The sequence below is a fragment of the Colletotrichum navitas genome (genome assembly GCF_030913465.1).
Source record: "Colletotrichum navitas strain CBS 125086 chromosome Unknown LY79scaffold_1, whole genome shotgun sequence".
NCBI lineage: Eukaryota > Fungi > Ascomycota > Sordariomycetes > Glomerellales > Glomerellaceae > Colletotrichum > Colletotrichum navitas.
The window spans coordinates 1,779,532-1,799,157 of NW_026850547.1; the positions used below are offsets into that span (position 1 = coordinate 1,779,532).

At 55.2% G+C, this 19,626-nt stretch overlaps 5 protein-coding genes across 5 annotated transcripts; 2 read left to right on the forward strand and 3 right to left on the reverse strand.

Annotated features, from left to right (window-relative positions):
- Positions 1-101: 101 nt before the first annotated feature.
- LY79DRAFT_503663 (uncharacterized protein) lies at positions 102-1,661 on the reverse strand (the record flags this gene model as incomplete). The annotated part of the gene is made up of 1 exon (XM_060553423.1): positions 102-1,661. One exon carries the CDS (start codon positions 1,659-1,661, stop codon positions 102-104), a length of 1,560 nt encoding a protein of 519 aa, XP_060420993.1.
- A 474-nt stretch (positions 1,662-2,135) lies between these two features.
- Positions 2,136-3,790, forward strand: LY79DRAFT_645796 (3-beta hydroxysteroid dehydrogenase/isomerase). Its single transcript, XM_060562447.1, has 2 exons — positions 2,136-2,768; positions 2,882-3,790. The coding sequence occupies exons 1-2, from the start codon at positions 2,280-2,282 to the stop codon at positions 3,521-3,523; spliced, it is 1,131 nt and encodes a 376-aa protein (XP_060420994.1). The 5' UTR covers positions 2,136-2,279; the 3' UTR covers positions 3,524-3,790.
- Positions 3,791-4,657: 867 nt separating this feature from the next.
- LY79DRAFT_21835 (RhoGAP domain-containing protein) lies at positions 4,658-8,691 on the reverse strand. The gene is made up of 4 exons (XM_060551586.1): positions 8,135-8,691; positions 7,379-8,075; positions 5,298-7,327; positions 4,658-5,239 (listed from the first exon to the last, which is right to left on the reverse strand). The coding sequence occupies exons 1-4, from the start codon at positions 8,507-8,509 to the stop codon at positions 4,769-4,771; spliced, it is 3,573 nt and encodes a 1,190-aa protein (XP_060420995.1). The 5' UTR covers positions 8,510-8,691; the 3' UTR covers positions 4,658-4,768.
- Positions 8,692-13,119: 4,428 nt separating this feature from the next.
- On the forward strand, positions 13,120-13,930 carry LY79DRAFT_664775 (cytidine deaminase-like protein; the record flags this gene model as incomplete). The annotated part of the gene is made up of 5 exons (XM_060562958.1): positions 13,120-13,191; positions 13,279-13,365; positions 13,470-13,563; positions 13,648-13,819; positions 13,906-13,930. 5 exons carry the CDS (start codon positions 13,120-13,122, stop codon positions 13,928-13,930), a joined length of 450 nt encoding a protein of 149 aa, XP_060420996.1.
- A 417-nt stretch (positions 13,931-14,347) lies between these two features.
- On the reverse strand, positions 14,348-19,625 carry LY79DRAFT_504134 (uncharacterized protein; the record flags this gene model as incomplete). Its single annotated transcript, XM_060553481.1, has 5 exons — positions 14,348-15,792; positions 15,848-16,244; positions 16,298-18,152; positions 18,209-18,692; positions 18,830-19,625. 5 exons carry the CDS (start codon positions 19,623-19,625, stop codon positions 14,348-14,350), a joined length of 4,977 nt encoding a protein of 1,658 aa, XP_060420997.1.
- Between the last annotated feature and the right edge of the window lies 1 nt (position 19,626).

The following is a 19,626-nucleotide window of genomic DNA, read 5'->3' on the forward strand; positions in this document are numbered from 1 at the left end:
CTGTCGTGTACAAAATATCCCAAACTTGACGCGACGCTCATGTGCTGTGCGACCCAAACGCCTCGCTAACTCGGAAAACGTGGAAGAGATCTATCCGCCTGTCATGCTACTTTTTCTGTCCCATCTCGCGTCACGTCGTCCGGCCCGTCGTCCGGCCCGTCGTCCATGCTCTCCTCAGACTCGGAATTACCATGCCCGTGGGTGATGACGATAACCTCGCCTCCGCCGTCCACCCAACGCGCCACGTCCTTCTTCAACGCCCTCTCGCTCGCCAGATACAGAGCCAGGTAAACGTGACCCGCGATGTGGCCCCAGCAATAGACCCGCAGCCCTGTCCAGTCCTCGGCGCGCTTGCACCAGACGCCCCAGCCGGCGAACCCCTCGAGGATGTAGTCCGTGAGAAAGTGCCACGCGCGTTCGCGTAGCGTGGGCCGCCACTTGGTCCAGTCAAGCTGCCAATGGCCTCGCTCGAAGGGTCGAAGTTCCCGTTTCTGCATGACGGGCGCGTAGCGCTTTGAGATGTTCAGCTGACGGGCTAGTTCCTGAAGTTTGGGCGTCAGGAGGTCGTCAGGCGTCAAGTCAGTGGTCCCGACGGGAGGTCCGACTGGACGGATTTCGAGGCGATCGAGGTAATTCAGGTGCCGCTCGTTTGGAGGGCGTATAGGGCGGTATAAATCTGTAGGAACGGCTCCGACGTCTGATGAGCTTCTGGTAATGACCGACCTCAACTCAGAGATGGGCACACATCTTCTGTGCCGCTTTGACGAAAGAGGAGGCTCAGAACCGGCTCGGTTCGGTGATGAAGGCAGTCTCCTTTTTTTTGAAGGCTGGCATGGCGTATCCTGTATGACCTGCTCGAGGGGCGAGCTGGGTAAAAGTGGCCGCTTGAAAGCAGCAAATGGTGTCCTTGCGACCACCTTCTCTGCCAAAGATGCAGGGCTCGTGGTCGCTTCGTTGTTGGCTGGAGGCCAAAAGCTTGATGCTACGAGGGCAACTTGGGCTTCGTCTTCATCTTCATCCTCTTCTTCCTCTGGGGCTGGTGCCGGCGTTCGGGCTTGCTGGATTCCCGAATCTTGCGGCGATACTCCGGCGGCTTGGCTGTCAAACTGGCAAGCCAGGTGCTCGAATAACCGGCTAGGAGATGAGAACTCAGGGAGGTTGACGGTATTTAGAGGTTGGGAATCGCCAATGGTACTCGGAGGAGCCTGCCAACTGCCCTGGGTCTGTTGCGGCTCTGGCTCTGGTAGGGACGAGGGTACTATGTCTCTGGGTATAAGTGGCCGAGCCAGGCCTGGTGAGTTCCTGTTGTCCAAAACACTCCTGAATGACAGCTCCTGCGAACGAAAAGAGCCAAACGATCCAAACAACGTTTGTGGAGGCGGCGACGGTGGCCGCGATGGTGAGGAGGTGGCTGGCCGGGTTGCATCACTACTGAGGATCGGTGGTGCATTAGACCAAGCAGGCAAGTCCGGCAGCTCAACCTGTGAGCTTGGAATGACTTCTTCTGCAATACTGGGTGAAGGTCCGCTTATGATCTTGGTCTGGCTTGTTGGGTCAAAGTCGAGATATGCCTGTGCCAGGGCCCGGTAGCGCGCATCGTCGACAGTCTTGCACGGTGCTGTAACATGCACCAAAATCTCAACGTTGGCAGTTGTCTCCATGACGACCTCCCAGCAATTTTCACAAGCGCGGTCATCTCAAAGAGCAGGCGCCAGGATGCACATTAATGATGGATAGCAAACGCGATTATGACGAGAACAGAACGTCAGAGTCTGCAAGTAAGATAATAGCATCAAAAAGAGAAAGAAGAGGATAAAGATAAAGGCCTGGGATGCAGGTGCTGAGGAATGCCAGGTTAAAAGGTGAATGTAAAGTTAAAGGTTCCAAGTCAGTGCACTTTGAAGCGGGGCACATGTCTAATCATCAGAAGAGCGAGACTGGGGCGTCAGTTTCTAACCCGCAGCCTAAATTAGCGCGCTGAAGAGCTCCAATGTAGCTGTACCGCCAAAGATGACACCCTTTGGCCCTAGAGGTCCGTACTCAGTACTTAGTACTCGAACTGTCAATGGACAATTTGAAGGATTGGCCAGCCCATCTGTTGTTCTACGAATGCCTGTGTCCTTACCCCAGAATCTCACTGCTTCAGGGACCAGACACAAACCACCAATTGACTTGCTCCTTTCCCCAACTTCTTCTCTTCTTTCTTTACCCGTGATACCCCTTCGTCCCCGCCCCCCCCGAATTCTCTTGGTCGACGACCTCAGATACATACAGCAGCCATGTCCGAGAAGAAGCCCGCAACTCCCAACCTGGGCAAGGTTCTCGTCATCGGCGGCAACGGCTTCCTGGGCCATCATGTTGTCAATCAGCTCCTCGCCGGCGATCGCTGGGCCGTCACGTCCGTTGACGTGATCGATCTTCGCTGCGGCCACAATCGACACCCCAAAGCCAACTACCATGAGGCTGACATCACCGACACTGACAGGATGAAGTCCATCCTCGAGAACACTAAGCCCGACGTCGTCATCCACACCGCCTCCCCTGCCGCCCAGGGCGACGGCCCCGTCGCCAAGGACCTCTTTCGCAAGGTCAATATCGACGGCACCGCCTCTGTCGTCGTCGCGTGCCAGGCCTGCTCCGTCAAAGCCCTCGTCTACACATCTTCCGCCAGCATCATCAGCGACAACACGAGCGACCTCATCAACGCCGACGAGCGGTGGCCCGTTATCCGCGGTGAGCTGCAGACTGAGTACTACTCCGAGACCAAGGTATGCGCCCACCAAACGCACCCACTTCCCCCTCCTTTGGTGCCTTTCCATTGCCGCATAGCGCTCTCTTGCAACTGAGCGCAACAGGCTGACTTGACGTGCTCCTCTCCTAGGCCGCCGCAGAAGAACTAGTCCTCAATGCGAACCGCCAAGACCCTTACCCCCTCGTTACATGCTCCATCCGCCCTGCGGGCATCTTCGGCGAGGGCGACACCATGGTCACCCATCAGATGGTCAAGATCTACCGTGAGGGAAAAACGGGCTTCCAGCTGGGCGACAACGACAACCTCTTCGACTTCACATACGTCGGCAACGTCGCCCATGCCCACCTTCTGGCGGCGCGACTGCTTCTCGCCACCGCCGCTGCCTCCACCGCCCCCCTCGACCACGAAAAGGTCGACGGCGAGGCCTTCCTCGTCACCAACGACAGCCCCATCTACTTTTGGGACTTCACGCGCGCCATCTGGCGCGCCGCGGGATCCGACAAGGGCACGAGCCACGTCTGGACCATCCCCCGCGAGATCGGCGCTGTTCTGGGCTTCTGTTCTGAGGTCTTCTGCAGCATCGTCGGCAAGCCTCCTACGTTCAACCGCCAGCGCAACATCTACAGCTGCATGACACGCTACTACAACATCAGCAAGGCCAAGCGTCTGCTCGGCTACCGACCCATTGTCAGCCTCGACGACGGCATCAAAAGAGGCGTGCAGTGGTTCCTGGACCAGGAGAAGGCCGGCAAGGTCAGTATCAAGGCATGAATGAGAGAAACCATGATGAACGAAAGAAGGTGGAAGCACGGGATACGCTCGCGATGAGCGGCGGGCATGGCGGTTCAAATGAAAAGTGTGTTCATTTCCGTATATATACATTCATACCCTCAGTGTAGGAAGGACTTAATAATTGGGCCTTGACATGGCCATGACCTGGGAAAAAGAAACAAGCTATAAAAGGCGATGAACTTCACATTGCAATGCTATTGTAATTGACAAGTGGAAACATGAACACACACACACACACATATATATACATACACACACATGTACATACACACACACATACATACACATAAATAAGAACGAGGATACGTGAAAACACATAAGCATGACATATCTCGAACCTTGTACCTTATTGGAGGGGAACCCGCAGGCAACAATCAGTCTGCCCAGTTCGCATTTGTGAGCTACCTGGCTGGTTTCCATGCGTTGCTACTTGAAGAAGAAAAAAACTGTCGCTCGCTGCTGCGACATGCAAGAGTTAAGGCAGAGAGAACAGGCGGCTTTTGTTTTCCACCCCCTCCACCTTCGCAACAACCCTCCCATATGCGCGCAAATATGGCGCGCTCTTTGACGCTCTCCCACTCTCTCACTGAGATCCTCCCACAATGTAATCCGACATCTTCTCCATTCCAACAAAGAAGCAAAGCTATAGCAAGTCTCGCGCGCAAAGCCAAGATGCCAAGGCTTGCTGTCCAGCTCGAGACGGTCAATCAAGCAACACCGTCCATCGACAGGTCGACAAGCCCCTAGGGCCTATACTCCAAGCCAGCCAAACCGAAGCCAAACCAATGCCTCCAACCCTGCTGCCCTTCACCCCTCCCTGAAAAAAGTCAGGGTAAAGTCGTGTGAAATAACACCAACAGACTGCAGAAATCTAGTTCTGTGGTGATCCGGTACTTTACACTCAGAGAAGCCAAAAAAGGGGGGGTTTAGAAAAGGGGTTTCTTTTTGAAGAAAAATAGAAGAAGCCCAAGCTCTCTGAAAGAAAAGAAGAAGAAAAATCATTCATGCCGCCTTGTCGTAAGTAGAAGTCGAACGATAAGGAAATCTTTTTGTCCTTTTGATGAAAAACGGTCGGAAACGCCGCCAACAATGCATGGATGTGTGACTCTTGAACCGCCAAAACGCAGGTTCTGATGGAATGCGCAGCAAGTAATGCGAACCGAATAACGGACCACTCTGTAATGCGTGTACAGGCCTGCCATCTTCGTGTGTTGCATGGCCAGATTACAAGTTTCCGCCAACACCAACACCGTTGTTCTGTCTTCCCCAAACTCCACCAGATTGGCGCCACTCTCTCTTCTGCGCCTCACTAGGGCCCTCGGTATCGGAATGCTCGAACTGTACTCCTCCACCATAGGCAGATGGGTTACCGTTCTCTTCTTGCGGTATTCGCCATCTCTGGGGTGGAGTGCCAGGGTTGGCTGGGTTGAAAGGGGGCATGGGCATGGGCGGATCCTGCACGGGGCGAACACTGCTTTCCTGCTGTTGCCACAGAGCAGGGTCTGTCTCAACCCTTCGGGGCGGTGGCCGAGTCGAGTTGTCAGGTCTGTTAAACACCTCGCTGACTTCACCGCTAAGCCCCGATCTCTGGCCCATGCGGTCTTGGTAACGCTTGAGAATGTCCTTGGTGGTGAGGTCAGCAGTGTTGCCAAAGACAAATGGATCGTTGACTAGGTCCATAAGCTCGTCAGGGACCTGTGAGATAAGGTTAGCCACGTTGGATCAAAGACATATCCCAAACCAGTCTGCTTACCAAGCACATCTCTTCAATAGAGGTGATCATGTCGTTCACAGCCACAATGGCAAACATGGGGTCGCTGTCCAGTGCAGGCGCTTTGTTGCTGTTATAAAGAATGTTAGGCGCAATGACTGTTGCCAGGTTCTTGATGTCCATTCTGGATCCAGCTTCTTCGTCAATTTGGTGGAAAGATCCGGCCCACTTCAAGAAGCAGAACAAGATCTCCAAGCAATCCCGGTGTGCCTTGGGCAGCAGGCAGCAGATGAGATGCAGGTACTGTTTACGCTTCTCGTCGTCTTGAATCTTGGCGACAGCAATCCATAGTCTCTGAAGCTTGAAAGTCATGAGTGGGTCAGGAAGCTCGCGCAAGTATCGCTTTAACAGAGCGGCGACCTGGACGACGGGCTGGTCCATGAAGTTGATGCTGTCGCAACCTTCGCGGTCGATCCTCTCACATAACTCATTAAGCTTCTTGATATTTCCGTTCTTTCGGAACACACCCTCGACCGACAAGTCCATCTTTCTCATCGAGGAGATAAGATCATCAATGATGGCGGGAATCTTGAGAGTGCCAGGGCCCACGCCGTCTGTCGATTCGGCACCGTCCTTGTCAATGATGACATCGAGCGGCACGCCAAATATGCCCTTCTTCTTGACGTTCTTGGGCCTGTCGTTCTTGAACGCCTTGCCGAGATTCTTCCAAAAAGTGGGCTGCTTCCTGAGCTCAATGAAACTCAACAACTCATCGAGAGAAAACTCCTGCTCAACAGCAGGTGCCAGGGTCAAGACGGCCAGATGGCGCACAATGAAGTATTCTAGCCCTGACAGCTCTGAGAAATACTTTCGGCCAAGCCGCTGAGGCATCGGATCACCCATGCGGATCTCTGCGTCTCTGCCTGCAGACTGCGATCTTTGGTGTCCTGCGGGGTCGGTTGCGGGGGATCGGAAGAGCTCCTGTCGGTTGGGCTTATACTGCTGCTCCTTGACCTGTTCAGCGGCGACGATTCGCGGGATATCATCGAGAGTTAGGGCATCTTGGTGATTGAACATTTTATCAGTTGTGCCCTCGTCTTTTGGGCCGCGTCTATCTTCGACAATTTGAAGGTCCCCATCGGCTGGTCCCAAGTCCTCGCCTGCCGATCCCGGGCGGACGCTGCGGCCCTCAGGACCGTCCATGATGCGCGAGGTTCTCGCCTTTCTAAAGCTGGACGACAAATGCTTGTCAAGACGGGTGCTCCTCAGCCGGCGAACATCATTCAGCGTGTTCTCGTAGGAAGACTCGCGATTGTGCTCCCGCTGATCTCCGGCGTACGATTTGGAGCGATTGTCCGAGTTTAGGTAAGGCGGTTGTCCGGAGCCTAAAGTTCGGGGCCCCTCGCCCGGGCCATACCCATCCATGTTCTGGTCGTCGCTCTGCCGAGGCAAAGCACCATTGCTTCGGAGGATGTCCAACAATCTCGCCAATGCTACCTTGAGCAGGAAAACATATTGCTGCAGCTTGGTGACATGTTCGAAAGGCGGCATGTCCTCGCTGTTTGCACCGATGCAGTTGTTGCAGTAAATCTTCTTGTCAAACGCATTGTAGTTGGCATCTTCCAACTTGCGGCCGATATCCCTGGTGCATCGCGAACAGCTCACGCAGGCGATGTGCCAGCGTTTATCAGAATGCTTGGCACATTCGTCCTCGACGGATTTATTGCACAGTGCGCAATGGTCCGAGTCCTTTGCTGAGAGTCGCGTGTTGCCGGTGATGGCCTGGAGAGTGTTGTCGTCAGGATTGACGTTATCCAGCTCGCTGAGATCATCCAGGAATTGGTAAATGCCGTCGGAGCTCTTAGACTCCTTTTCGAGGCGCAGCGCTCCCTGCAAACAAATTCGAATGAGAAGTTTGAGGTAGTGAGCAAGACCTGTGACGAGAGACAGCAGCTCTTGCGTGACGCCAAGCTTCCGGGCACCCGTGTCTTGTGTCTTGGACAGCAGGGAGAAGAAAGACACTATCTTCTTGCACAGAAGCTTGGCCTCACGTCCGTACGACAATCCTATTTCTGATTTGTTAGCAACGCAGCTTTTTTGACAGGCAAACGACCGAAACACACCCTTCAGCTTCAGCTGATCCATGGAGTAGTCGAGGCGATCAGCAGACTTGAACAGAATTTCAACGTGCCAGATGAACTTCTTGGCAACGAGTACACCGTCGACGTAAGCGCCATTGCTCACGTGAAGAAGCATGTCGGAAATACAAGCCGCGGATGACTCTTCAAAGGTCGACAAGACACTCCAGATGCGATAGACCTTCTCTTCCATGCGCTCCTCCTCCTCTCTGATAATTTCGCGAGTGGCGGGGTCGTCGATCGCTTGAGGGATCTCGGAGGATTCGCTCGGCTGGGTAAGTCGAACGTTCCAAAACTTGTGTATCATGTAGCACTCGGGATGCCAATGTTGGTTCTGGCCGTTTCTGTAAATCTCCACGAACTGCTTGAGGATCGCAGTCTGGCAGCCATTGCATCTCTGCGCGAACTGCGTGGAGTAGTGGTAATGGCAGTAGACATGGCCATCGTGCTCGTAGTAACTGTCCTGAGCGCCGAAGACAGTGGGACAAAGGGAGCATGTGAAGTGGTCGACGTGATACTTTCGGTCGAGAGCAGTGATGTAGGAGCCTCGGAGGGCGCCGCCACATTTGTAGCAAAGCAGGCCCAGCCGGCGGAAGTAGTCTGTCTCGCAAAGAGGGTACTGTCCCTCGCCACTCTCGTCGTCGACAGGGAAGAACTTGGAAGCTACAATCTGACCGCAGTCCTAGAGAAGTTTGGATTAGCGTGGCCAAGGGGTAACCAGGGAGCACACCCGACACCTACACGACACTTGAAGCAGTCCAAATGAAAGGTCCCGTCCAGGGCGCGCACGAACTGGCCGGTCAGCGGCTCTCCACACTTTTTGCAGATTCTCTGTTGGCCGCTGGCTGAGCGCCCACCTCTCCCGTTGGATCTGCTGCGTTCACCGCTCCGTCTCGAGTCGCCGTCTCTGCCAGGTGTTCTGGGTCCTGGCGAACGCGAGGACTGCTGTGTGCGATAACTGTTGTCGGGGGTTTTCCGTCCTCCATTCTGCTGCTGCTGCTGCTGCTGCTGCTGCTGCTGCCAACCGCGATCGCCAGGGTAGCCGGTGTCCATGGAGGCGGCGGGGTGGGTCGGAAAGCGGTCGTCAGGCGCGCCGTGGTCGTAGTCCGACGCCATGTTGCAGTGTTGGTCGTGTCGATGCTCTCTCTACTCGGTAGGGGTCGATTGCGACTCTTGGCTGGTAGGGCGAAATGGATTGGGGAAAGCGGCCCGTCAGCCTCGAGTGTCGGACGCGGGAATTGCCAGGAAATTATCGGCCGGCATCAGCTGGACGGTGGAAATGCCGGGGTGTTTGTGTTTGTGATGGGATGGGTAGGAAATATGTATGTACTGGGGTCGAGAATTGAAGAAAAGGGTGGTCGTCGCACGGCGGCGGTATCGTGCTGCTGGGCGATAGTAAATAAGTCGGGCAACGGCGGGCAGCTACTCGCGTGACTGGCGGGAGACGGCTGGCCACGTCGCGGGCGCTGAGCTGAAAAAGGATGGCGGACGGTGAAAAATGGCAGTCGGGGGCGGGATTGAGATTGGGAGTCGGTCGAGTACGAATAGTCGGGGTTCAGGGTGAGGGCGAGGGTGAGGGTGAGGGTGAGAGGAGGGTCGGGGGAAACTGGGTCGGGGTCGTCGAGGTTAGGTTGTTGGCTTGTGGCAGTGGAGCGACGACCGACCAGCAGGGCGATGTTTGGAGCAGGAGCTGGAGTGCTTCCAGCGACCGACCACCTTTTTTTTTTTTTTTCCTTTCCTTTTCTCCCCTTTCTTTTGGTGCTTCTCGTCTCGACCGAGGGAATACCGGCGGGCGGGATGAACAAGAGAGGGTGATCGGATGACACTCCAAGAGGCAGACAGTTCACAGCAGAGTACCTAGTTCGGCGAGGCTAGGTATGTGATGCAAAACCTAGAAACGTTCTGTTTCGAAGGAGTGCCGCAGTCCAAGTCTAGTCCCAACAGCAGCTGAGAAGAGGAAAAAAGGGGCCGGTCAAGGATGATCAAAGGAGTGCGGGCGAAGGCGCGGTGGTGGTTCTGTTAAGCGGCGTTCACTGCTGGCCGTAGGGAGATTTAGTGTGGGCTCGATCAGCTGCACCCAAAACCCAGGCAAATCCCCAAAGTTGGGCTGTGCTGCTGGGTATTGCTGGAAAGAGAGACGAAGGGTAAGGTGATGGGATGTAAGGGTAACCCAGCGCAAAATCTCTCTACGGCTTTTTCTTCTTCCTCGGTTTTGACTTTTTGAACCCTTCTCTTGGTGTCTTTTCGCGGTACCTTTCGCCCCGAGCACCTCAGACAAGGTACTTTGGAGGGGCAGGGAAAGTTAGTATGAGGCCGAAAAGTGGTATGCACTGCTACCGTGCCTTTCGGAGTAAGGTCCCTAAAAAAAAAAAGAGCGGGTGAGGCAGTGGAGGAGGGCGGTAAGGTGAGGAGGAGGATAGATGCAAGGCAGAGCGGAGTGAGAGGAGGTAGGACGGGAGTGAATTCGGTAGGTACCCAAAGGGTAAGGCACAGCAAGAAAGAGCAGGAAGGAAAGCGCAAGGTACCCCTCCGTCAACTTGCCCTGCACTAACTATTTCGTACCTTACCTAGGTACGTTATGCTAAGATACCCGATACCCAGATTACTCCTCGCTGCTCCAAGGCGCTAAGACTGATGATCGCCGCCTCCATGCACTGTTTGGGTTCTTCAGAGACGCTGGCTTGTGGCGTCAAAGAGACTCCGTCTCTGCTGTGTCCCGATGTACGACGGATACGGACGAAGAGGGAGACTGGCTGCAAAAGGGGAAACAATTCATTCCAAGCCATTGGGATTGAGAATCTCGTCATTGATTGCCATAGGTATCATCTGCACCGCCATACCCAAGTTACCTAGCCATAGGTGCTGCCGAATCATTACAAACCCACCCACCACGCATGTGCCCGCGTGCAAATTGCAAAGTACCGGCTCCCCCGCCTCTGCCAGGCAATCTCGAACGAAGCAAAGCGGCGACCAGTCCATCAATGCTTTGTGCTGGGGCCTCCGTCGCATCCCTTCTCTTTTCCCGGCGGCGGGAGAACCCTCTCACTGGACATGAAAAAGCGACCCGTGATGATGATGGGGATCCAATGCTACCTACCTTAGGTACCACTGCCGTACCCAGGTACCTAGGTACCTAGGTACCTACCTACTCACATTGGAATTGCATTGCTCCTGCCAGGACGAAGGAGTGGACTCAACTTTTGCGTCCTTTCCCCTCCAATTGACGCTCCAACCAAGGACTCAGGGTGACGTCCGTGCACGGCCCACGGGCAAAGACGCCCGCCCCAGTGGAGGGAAGGGGGGAGGGGAGAGGTCCTTCACAGCATTTTTGGTCGCTAGGCCGAGCAGGACGACGGACGAAGGAAGGAGCATCGGGGCTAACCTTCGCTCGAGAGATCTTGCGTCACTTTCCATTTCTTACATAAGACACACGCGCACACGCGCACACACACCCTTCAACCCGTCACTGGAGGAATATCGTTGTCGGCAAACATTGTCGTAAACAGGAACTAACTAGGTGAGATATGGTCAAACTCTCAACTAAAATTAGAGAAATTGGAATATTGACCTTGCATCACCTTCACTGTCATGTGGATCTATCTGGCTGAAGCTCGAGTTCGGCCGGTCCTCTCTTCTACCTCCTTGGGATGATCTCGAAACGGCCCCACCTAAATTTCGATATACGAGTTTACTTTACCTACGGATAGATAAACGCCCATGCAAGCTTCGGGTGCATTTGATCTGGAGTAACATCGCCGTCTGATCCCTAACCAACGGCCGTTCTCCACCCGCAACCGACGACTCATCGCGAACCCTACTCCTCTTCACAGCCGCCAGAAACCCTGATATCAGCCTTTGAACTTTGTTTGGCAGCTTTTCCTCAGTCTTGCCCACGAGCCTTCTCTCTCTCTCTCTCTCTCATCCAGGATACTCCTCTCTCGGCCCGTCTGCGCTTCTCCATCCCCTCCCCTCACCTGACGAGCTTATTCTGTATCTTGCGCAAGCTCGGCGCTTCCCTGCTGCATCGTCCGTCGCTGTCCTCTGCTGGCTTGCACTACCGTACCCGTGGTCTGCCTGCATACAAGTCTGCTCATTATTCTGAACCCTCGTGGTCCCATGCAATATCATCCGATGGCTTGACCGAGACAACAGTCCGAACAGGTGCCAATCCCAGGTCCGTCGTCCGGTTTTCGGACTTTGCATGATCAGACGGTTGGAACGGTACGATGGTCTGTCTATCTGGACGCTGGCCCAACGTCGTCCGCCTTATTCGCGAACCTGTGATATTCGAGGGGTGGGAATCCCATGACAATTCGTCGCACCATCAAAACGCAAGTAGCTATCTGTTCCTTGCACCAAGGATTCCCGAGCTGCGCTGGTCTCTGTTGTTCCCTCCTTGATGGCAACTATAGGCCTCTTCGTCATACTTATCACCCGGGCACCTCGCTGCCTGGGCGGCATCACCCGGCGCCGAGCCTCACGAGTAGGCAGAATGCACCTGGAGCTCCCAATTGTTCTTTGTTGTGGCAGGGGATGATTCTTCACCATGGAGACTTTGGAAACAGTTCCGCGATAAATTAGTGGGCCTTTTCCACGACTGACCAGATGTAGTCCAAGTGAGCAAAATCCGTAACGTGCCGGTCTTTTCTCGACAACAAATCTGATGAGGATCTCGGATTCCTTTGATGCCGGTGCCGAAGGTCGGTTGCAGCGATGTAAAACGCCCGACGCAAATAGCCGTCTGCTATGTCTACAAGGGTGTTGGTTGTCATATTGTCCTTACAAACGGAACCAGGAAACCCGTCCAGGTTTCAGATCGCCGTGCGATGGCGATGTTGGCGATAACCGTCTTCAAGTCGTGGTTCCATCATGAACATTGTAAAGGGAAGAAATGAGAAAAAGGCTCCAGTCATGGCTTGTCCGAATCAAAGTGCAAGACGACGAAGGCTCCTCTCTGTTGTTGCCCTTGTTCTCTTTGCCATTCTTCTTGGTTTGCTCGTTGGCTTATTCACTGTACTGATCTTGCTTCTGGCCCAAACGGATATCATATTCGGAAGCAAACCAATAGTCGACCACCCACCTCAGCAGGTCCGGAAGTTGGAAGAGTGCCTGTGGGTTGCCATCAAGACTTGAGGAAGCAGAAACGAGTGGGAAGTGTCTTCTCTAGCATTCCTCCAACAATCTCTGCCGTATCTGCAGTCTTCTCGGCCCCCTGCTGAGCCTGTCCCGGAACGGCGAGCTTTTCCAAAGGAAGGAACGAGCCAGGACCTGTCAGGCGTTCGAAGAGCATTCGCCTCGGAATTCCACCGAGACTCGAGGGTTGTGCAAGAAAACCGACTCCCTAGACTAAACACGGTGACTGTAGTGTTGAATTCACAGGTGAATGAATGGTCGATTCCCAATGATACGGAGCGAGCCCTTCGCAAACGAAGTGGAGTTCCCGATAAGAATAACTATCCCGAGATCCATACAGTATCGTCTCATACGTCAACTCCTATCTCCGCAGCCACCCGTGCCGCCTCCATCCCAGTCCCCATCGTTTCTGGTCCCTAAATAGTACTTTTCGGCAACAAAAACTAGCACCCTCGATCGAAACATCCTCGTGCTCCCGAATCATCAGTCTGCTAAAAGTTTCTCGAAACTTTGTTCAACGTGACACTTCCCCCTCTAACCGTACCCCGCCCCCCACTTCACTTTGTACGGCTCTTGCGTGTGTCAAATCAACCATGAACGACGCAGAGGGTCTCGCCATCGCAATCGAGGAGGCCAAGACCGGTGCTTCCGAGGGCGGCGTTCCCGTATGTCTTTGAACCATAGCCAATCCCCGTCAATTCCAAAGTCCAAAGCGTCCCGAGCTAACGCCGGCTAATCGACCCCTCCGTCAGATCGGAGCCGCGCTTGTCTCCGCAGACGGCAAGCTCCTTGGCCGCGGCCACAACCGCCGCGTGCAAATGGGTTCCGCCATCCACCATGTAATACGCTCCCACCCTTTTCTTTCTGTTGCTTTCTATTTTCTCTTGATTCTGATGCTATCGTCATCCTCACACAACCTGATGGAACTGACATAACCCAACAGGGCGAGACCGACGCCCTCTTCAACTCGGGTCGATTGCCCGGCAAAGCCTACAAGGGCAGCACGATGTACACGACACTATCCCCCTGCGATATGTGTAAGTCTCCTGACCCTCCCCCCCCGCCCTTTTGAACGAAGACTACGATGATTTATCTTTTGAGCTCCCTACTGATGACGATAGGCACCGGCGCCTGTCTCCTCTACGGCATCTCCCGCGTCGTCATCGGCGAGAACAGGACCTTCCTCGGCGGCGAGGCGTATCTCAAGCAGCGCGGCGTCGAGGTTGTCGTTCTGGATAGCGCCGAGTGCAAGGCCCTCATGGCAAGGTTCATCGCCGAGAAGCCCGAAATCTGGTATGGCTCCTATGCATCTGAACCCTTTGGCCCCCCCGTGATTGAGTTGCTCGGCGAGGCAAAGCTGACTTTTCCATGCTGAACAGGAATGAGGATATCGGCGAGGAATAGATGTGCCATCGCAATCGTTACGGGGTTTTCAGAAGGGGGGGGGGGGGGGGGGGGGGCAGAGCAAAGAATAATCACGAGATGGCCAGAAGCTCTGTAAATGGGTTGGTTGCAGAGACTTTGAATGCCGGCAGCATTGACAAGCTTCTATTCAAAGACATAACTTCTAACTCGCGCGTTTTGTGGGATGACTTTGCCCCAATCCCTTGCTGGTGGTCCTCACTTGCGACCATCCTTTATCTTAACAATCGAGTGTCAGTTGACACATTTTTCTCCACTCCAATGAATATTTTACATCAGACGGGCAAAGTTTACCTCCGCTCTGCAACTCTGATACCAAATGTCTCAATGACGACCTTTGCTTCCATCCACCGAGACTCCTGAAAAACAGAAATACTAAAGCAATCCGCCTCGAGGCTCTCAGGAGAGCAGGTTACGTAGTGACGGGCTGGTACTTGCTCCCGCTGGTCGAGGGGGTTCGTTGCTCGGGCGCATGCTGGGTGTCCTCAGAGGACCTCCAGCGTCATGGGCAGGAGGACTGCCGTATGGCGCTCGTTGAGGCAGAAGTCCTTGCGCAAACGCATCAGGGCCCCTCGGCTGAGGACCGCCATTAGGCAAGGCGTGAGGTGGTCCGTGGGGACTTTGTCGGTAAGGGTGTATGTACGGCGACCCGTGTGAGCCGTGCGAGCTGTGTGATCCGTGTGATCCGTGGGACATGGGCCCGGCCATTAAGGGCGAGGGCGAAGACGGTATTCCGTTATGAGCAGGCTGACCCATATGCCCGGCGGGAACGGCTGTGGGCATCGGGGAGTGTGTAGGCACTGCCATCGGCGGAGGACGCAACGTCGACAGAGGCTGGAACGGCGGCGGTCGCTGGGGTGGCGAGCTGTGCCGGGCGGGTGGACGACTATGCCAGTCTCCATATCTTGGCGCCGGAGGAGGGCCGTAGGGGCTTGGAGCCTGGTGAGGTGCCGTTGGTGGGATAGGGGGAGGCGCTGGGGCAGCCTGGACCGGTGGTGCGACAGGAACAACCGGTGGGGGAGGAGCCGCAGGCTGCGAGGCAGGCGGAGGCGGAGGCGGTGCCGGGGCTACCCAGGCGTATGACGAGAGGCTGCGAGCCCTTGCCTCTGGGCCGGTTGTCGGTGGGCTTCTCAAGGACGGAGGGCCCGGAGGGGGTGCAGCCAGTGCGTGGTGCGGCGGAACAACTGGGAGCGGAGGTACGAGTCTCGCGGCTTCGACGACTGGGGACGGGTCCTTGGGCGGATGGGGGTTGGGTTTTCGCTTCAGCTTCCGGCACTTGTGACACTGGAACTTCCTCTGCTCCACGAACTTTTGAGCCTCCGACCCGAGGCTTCCGTAGTGGCCGTTGGTGAGTTCTCGCTCGTCTGAGTTTTCGATGGACCACCACTTGAGACTGACATCGATGCCACAGGTGATGCAAATCTTCTCGCCTGCTTGATGATCGCTTGCCGTTTCGCTATTGTTCCCGCTGTGTGAAGTGCCGTTGGCAGGCATGGCCGTGGTTGATGCCCGCCGAGTACTTGGCGTGACAGGAATACCGCCCATCTTGGCACCATTCGTCATAAGATTGGCCTTTCGGACTGTACCAGTTAATGTGAGATCTGCCTGCTTGTAGCTTTGCACGTAAAGCTGCAGAGCATTAAGCCCGTCATCGTTAACAACGTCGTGCATACGATGTATGACGCTCTTTGTCGGGACATGTTCTTTGCACCACACTGTGGCTGACATGACGCCACTCTCGCCATTGATGGTAACAAGGTTGAACTGATCACGGCGAGACCCCTTGACAGGAGTGATGTCAAAGCCGAGTAGGTAGCCTTGCTGACGAGCACACTCAACGTGGACTAATAATGGCCATGGTTAGCACTGTTTCAAAAGAGGAAGGAAAACCACACTCACCAGGACTGCGGCAATTATAGCAGGCAACGCAGGCGCCACCCTTGTGGCTGCAGGCCTTGCAAACCTCATCGTACCTCACTCGAGGAATAGAAGGGATACCTTCAGACGGGCTCAGTGCCTTTGCGTTGCCAAACTTGACTTCAGCCGTCCAAACGGCACAGGTAACATGGACCCAGTTGTTGTCTGCAGTTCGCTTCAAAGGTTCCCGAGGGTTGACTGGTCGGTTATTCTCTTCCTGCTTCTTCCTGTAGTAGTCGGCAGCCTTCTGTGCTTGTTCACGCTCGACCCGTTCGCGCTCCTTCTCCTTCTCTGACTTCTTCTTGGAAGCAGATATCTTAGGCTGCTCAACAAAGTCATGTTCCGTGTGCTCAATCGGGCACAAGACACACTTGTATTGCTGCAAACAGGTTAGCTGTCGGATTAGGCGAAATAGATGGGGGTTTGACATACGATCGAAACCTGTGGGCTCTTGTCGTTGGCGCACATGTCACATGTCCATTTGCCGGGGTTTCTGTTATCAACAACTCCGTAGCAGTTGCGGTGCACTGTCAACCGGCACTCCCTGCAAGACAGATGCTGGTCTCCCAATGGCTCCAGCTGGTCGCAGATTGCGCAGGGCATGGTCTTGGGCTTCGGGATCTCAGGTGCCGGTGGAGGGGCCGGTTTCTCAATGGCCTTCTCCTTCTTTTTGGTAGGGGCGGCAGCCGGAGTAGAGTCCGACGCCAACGGCTCCGAGTCTCTGTCTGGGGCGGAACTCTTGAGCTTCTTGCGTGGTGGCTCGCTTGAGGGTGCCGCAGGCACTGCAGTGGCCGGCTCCGGGGCATTGGGCGGCGGAGGCGTGTTCCAGTAGGTGTGCATTTCCTTGGCGGCCTCGAGTTCCTTGAGGAGCTCCTCGTCCTGACGTTTCTTCCAGGCTCGGCCGCCCGCTTGAGCAATCTTCTTGGCCACCTCGTCAACATCTTCCCACTGTATAGCATAGCGCCGCCAGAGCTCAGCACATCTGCGGCAAAGTGCTTGGATATACTGGTTGTTCTTGTCCTTGCTGGAGTTCTTGCCCCCGCCTTCGCTCACGGGAGTCCCTGATGCGTTGGGAGCTCGCCTCCACTGCCTCGAGTATTTGGTATGACAGAACTTGCACACAAAACCCTTCTTCTTGCTGTGCGCTTTGTCGCCGTCAAACGCGGAGTCGTCGGCATCGTCTGCGATATCGTCCTGCAGCTTGCTCGCAGCGACCTCTGCCTTTTTGGCCTCCTTTTTGCTCTTTCTATTCTGAAAGTTGCCCCAAATCTGTTTACCTTGAGGAGTCTTCTTCCAAGTATAATAATACCGCACGATTGTACCGGGTGGAACGGTCTTGACATGTCGTTTGACGAGATAAAGCTCGGACCCGTACTTCCCGACGCCTTCCTCGAACTTTTTCTGCTCCGTTGCCGTCAGGTCGGGCTCTTTGAAAGCTGATTTGTCCACTTCGGAAAGAAGCTTTAGAGCGCGGTCTTCACTGTAACCACTGTGGTAGTAGGTTTCCAGCGCGACATCGTGGAGGTTGGTGGAGTTCTTGGGCAGATTGAATTTGGGCGCCAGCTCTTCCGCCTTCTTCATGTACCGGTCGACTTTGGCCTCCCAGTCCTTGGTCTTCTCAGTCGCTGGAGGCGGGGCCCACAATCGGGTGGCCGTCGCGTTCGGGTCGTCGTCGTCGTCGTAATCTTCACCTCTTGCCACATAGCCGGGAGGCTCATCCTGAACCCACTTAGGGCGCTTCTCGCGACGGGACTTCTCAGCCTCCAAAGCCGCCAGCGCCTCCTTCGACAAACCCGGTCCCTTCTTTCCGGTTCTCTTAAACTCAAGAGGCTTTTGGTACTGCACAGGCTGGCCAGGCCATGGGAGCACAGTAGCTTGATGCTTGGGACCAATTCGAGTACTAGCACGAGGGTAGATTCGGTCGTCGTAATCCAGGGCATCCTCAGGCTTGCAGTGCATTCCGAGGTACCGCCAAGGCCAAAGGCTGGCTTGGTAGATTTGCTCCGCAGTGCCCGTGCGGTGAGAGTCGTCGTCGTCGGCGGGGCTTGTCCGCTCGGTGTCGACATGCATCTCTTCGTCATCGTCATCGTAGAGATCCTCGTCGTCGCCGTCGCCTGCGGGATCCAGTAGGTTAGGTGTATGACGAGCCTCCAATTTGCGTTCCTGGGCGCGACTGCATGCAGCGCAGGACCAAGCGAAGCCTCGCGAAGGCTTCTTCAGTAGCGGTGGCCTGACGCAGTTCATGTGGTATGTCTTCTTACACACAGCACAGTCGACCGAGTCATTGCTGACATTCTGTTAGCGACCCCAACTCCTGTTAGACCGCGGCGTGGGTGGACCAACCTTGCACAGTAGCCGCTGCATCGCTTGCAGAGCTTCACTGCACTAGTGAACTCTTTTCCGCGACCCTGCTCCACAATAACGAATTTCCAGCGCTCGTCCAGTACTTTCTTGACTCTCTCGGGCACGTTCACGATTGTCGACGTGGGAATGAGATCGTAGTTTTTCTGGATGTATCGGTCGTAGAGTTTCTCATACCAGAAGCAATCCGAAATCTTTCGATACTCGTCCATGTTGGGGATTTCTGCTTTGTGTAGGATTTGGCACTTGCCACGCAAAGCTGTCAGAGGGCTGATATCGGAATGCATCGTCGCAAACACCAAGCGGGTGTCATTGACCTTTTTCCCGATATCCTTGGGCCTGTAGAACCAATTGATGCGAAGTGCATCAACCGGCTTGGTGTTGTCATTCTGCGCATGGAGAAATTCCATGATGCGGCCCAGGTAGTACGGCTCCCCTGGGGGTTCGCACACAAGATAGACATTGTCTGCAATCTGGGATCAGCATCTCATCGTCCTATTCTGGGAAAGAAAGAAAAGAAAAAAAAAAGACGGAAAGAAGTAAAAGTGAACAGGGGAGCACAAGGATGGGTGAGGGCGCGTGTGCGGTTTGTTGCTGTCTTACCATTGGGTGCTAGGACGGTACCGTCATCCGCCACCAATTTTCCGTCTTTGGGGACCGCACCAGAACTCTCGAAACTGAGCATGTTCGTCTCTGCGTACGAGCTAGCGTAAGGGCCGGATGCCGTTTTTCGTGAAGCGCCTGTGCCGGCACCCGACGACGATGTTGTCGCCGCGGCCTGGGCATGAGAAGTGGCAGTCGCGGCGTGTGAAGCTGCCTTGCGCTTTTTCGAAGGTTGCGTCGAGTTTGCCGAGGCCGATGCTTGCGTTGCTGGGGATGGGTTTGCGGACTGCACGTCCTTTGCTCCATTCTGAGGAGGAGCTGGCTTGGTGTCGTCGGATGGGAGAGCCTTACGGGCTGAGCCGTTGGTGCGCGCGCCCTCTTGGGCGGGCGTGGCCGACACATTGCTGTGACGCGCCGACTTCTTGGACTCCTGGTCCTTCTTCTCGGGGGCGTAATCATACATGTCGACGTCCAGGTCCTTGTCCTCTGCATAATTTGGGCGCGACGATCCATTGCGGTTTCGTGATCGCGTCCCATAGGGGTTCGCGGCCTCGATACCAGCGTCCTTGGCGGTGGGGTCTGAGCCTGCGGAGGACGACTTGGCCATGGGTTGCGAAGTGTTGCGCAGGGCCGCGTCGAGCTCCGTCTGGTGGGACTTCTGGACGGCAGAAGCTGCTTTGGAGGTTGACGCGGCCGAAGTGGCGGGCTGCGTAGAATCGGAAGCGTCCCGTGCAGAGGGAGTGGCGCTGGCGGATTGGTCCTCGGAACTACTGGCGGTTTGGGTTTTCTGTGCCATG

Excerpts from the sequence above, each read along its gene's own strand:
- LY79DRAFT_645796 (XM_060562447.1), top strand. The coding sequence starts at position 2,280 with ATGTCCGAGAAGAAGCCCGCAACTCCCAACCTGGGCAAGGTTCTCGTC. Across the intron at positions 2,769-2,881 it reads AGTACTACTCCGAGACCAAG|GCCGCCGCAGAAGAACTAGT; the intron begins GTATGCGCCCAC and ends CTCCTCTCCTAG.
- LY79DRAFT_21835 (XM_060551586.1), bottom strand. The coding sequence starts at position 8,509 with ATGGCGTCGGACTACGACCACGGCGCGCCTGACGACCGCTTTCCGACC. Across the intron at positions 7,328-7,378 it reads GGATCAGCTGAAGCTGAAGG|AAATAGGATTGTCGTACGGA; the intron begins GTGTGTTTCGGT and ends CTAACAAATCAG. Across the intron at positions 5,240-5,297 it reads CTATTGAAGAGATGTGCTTG|GTCCCTGACGAGCTTATGGA; the intron begins GTAAGCAGACTG and ends CTTATCTCACAG.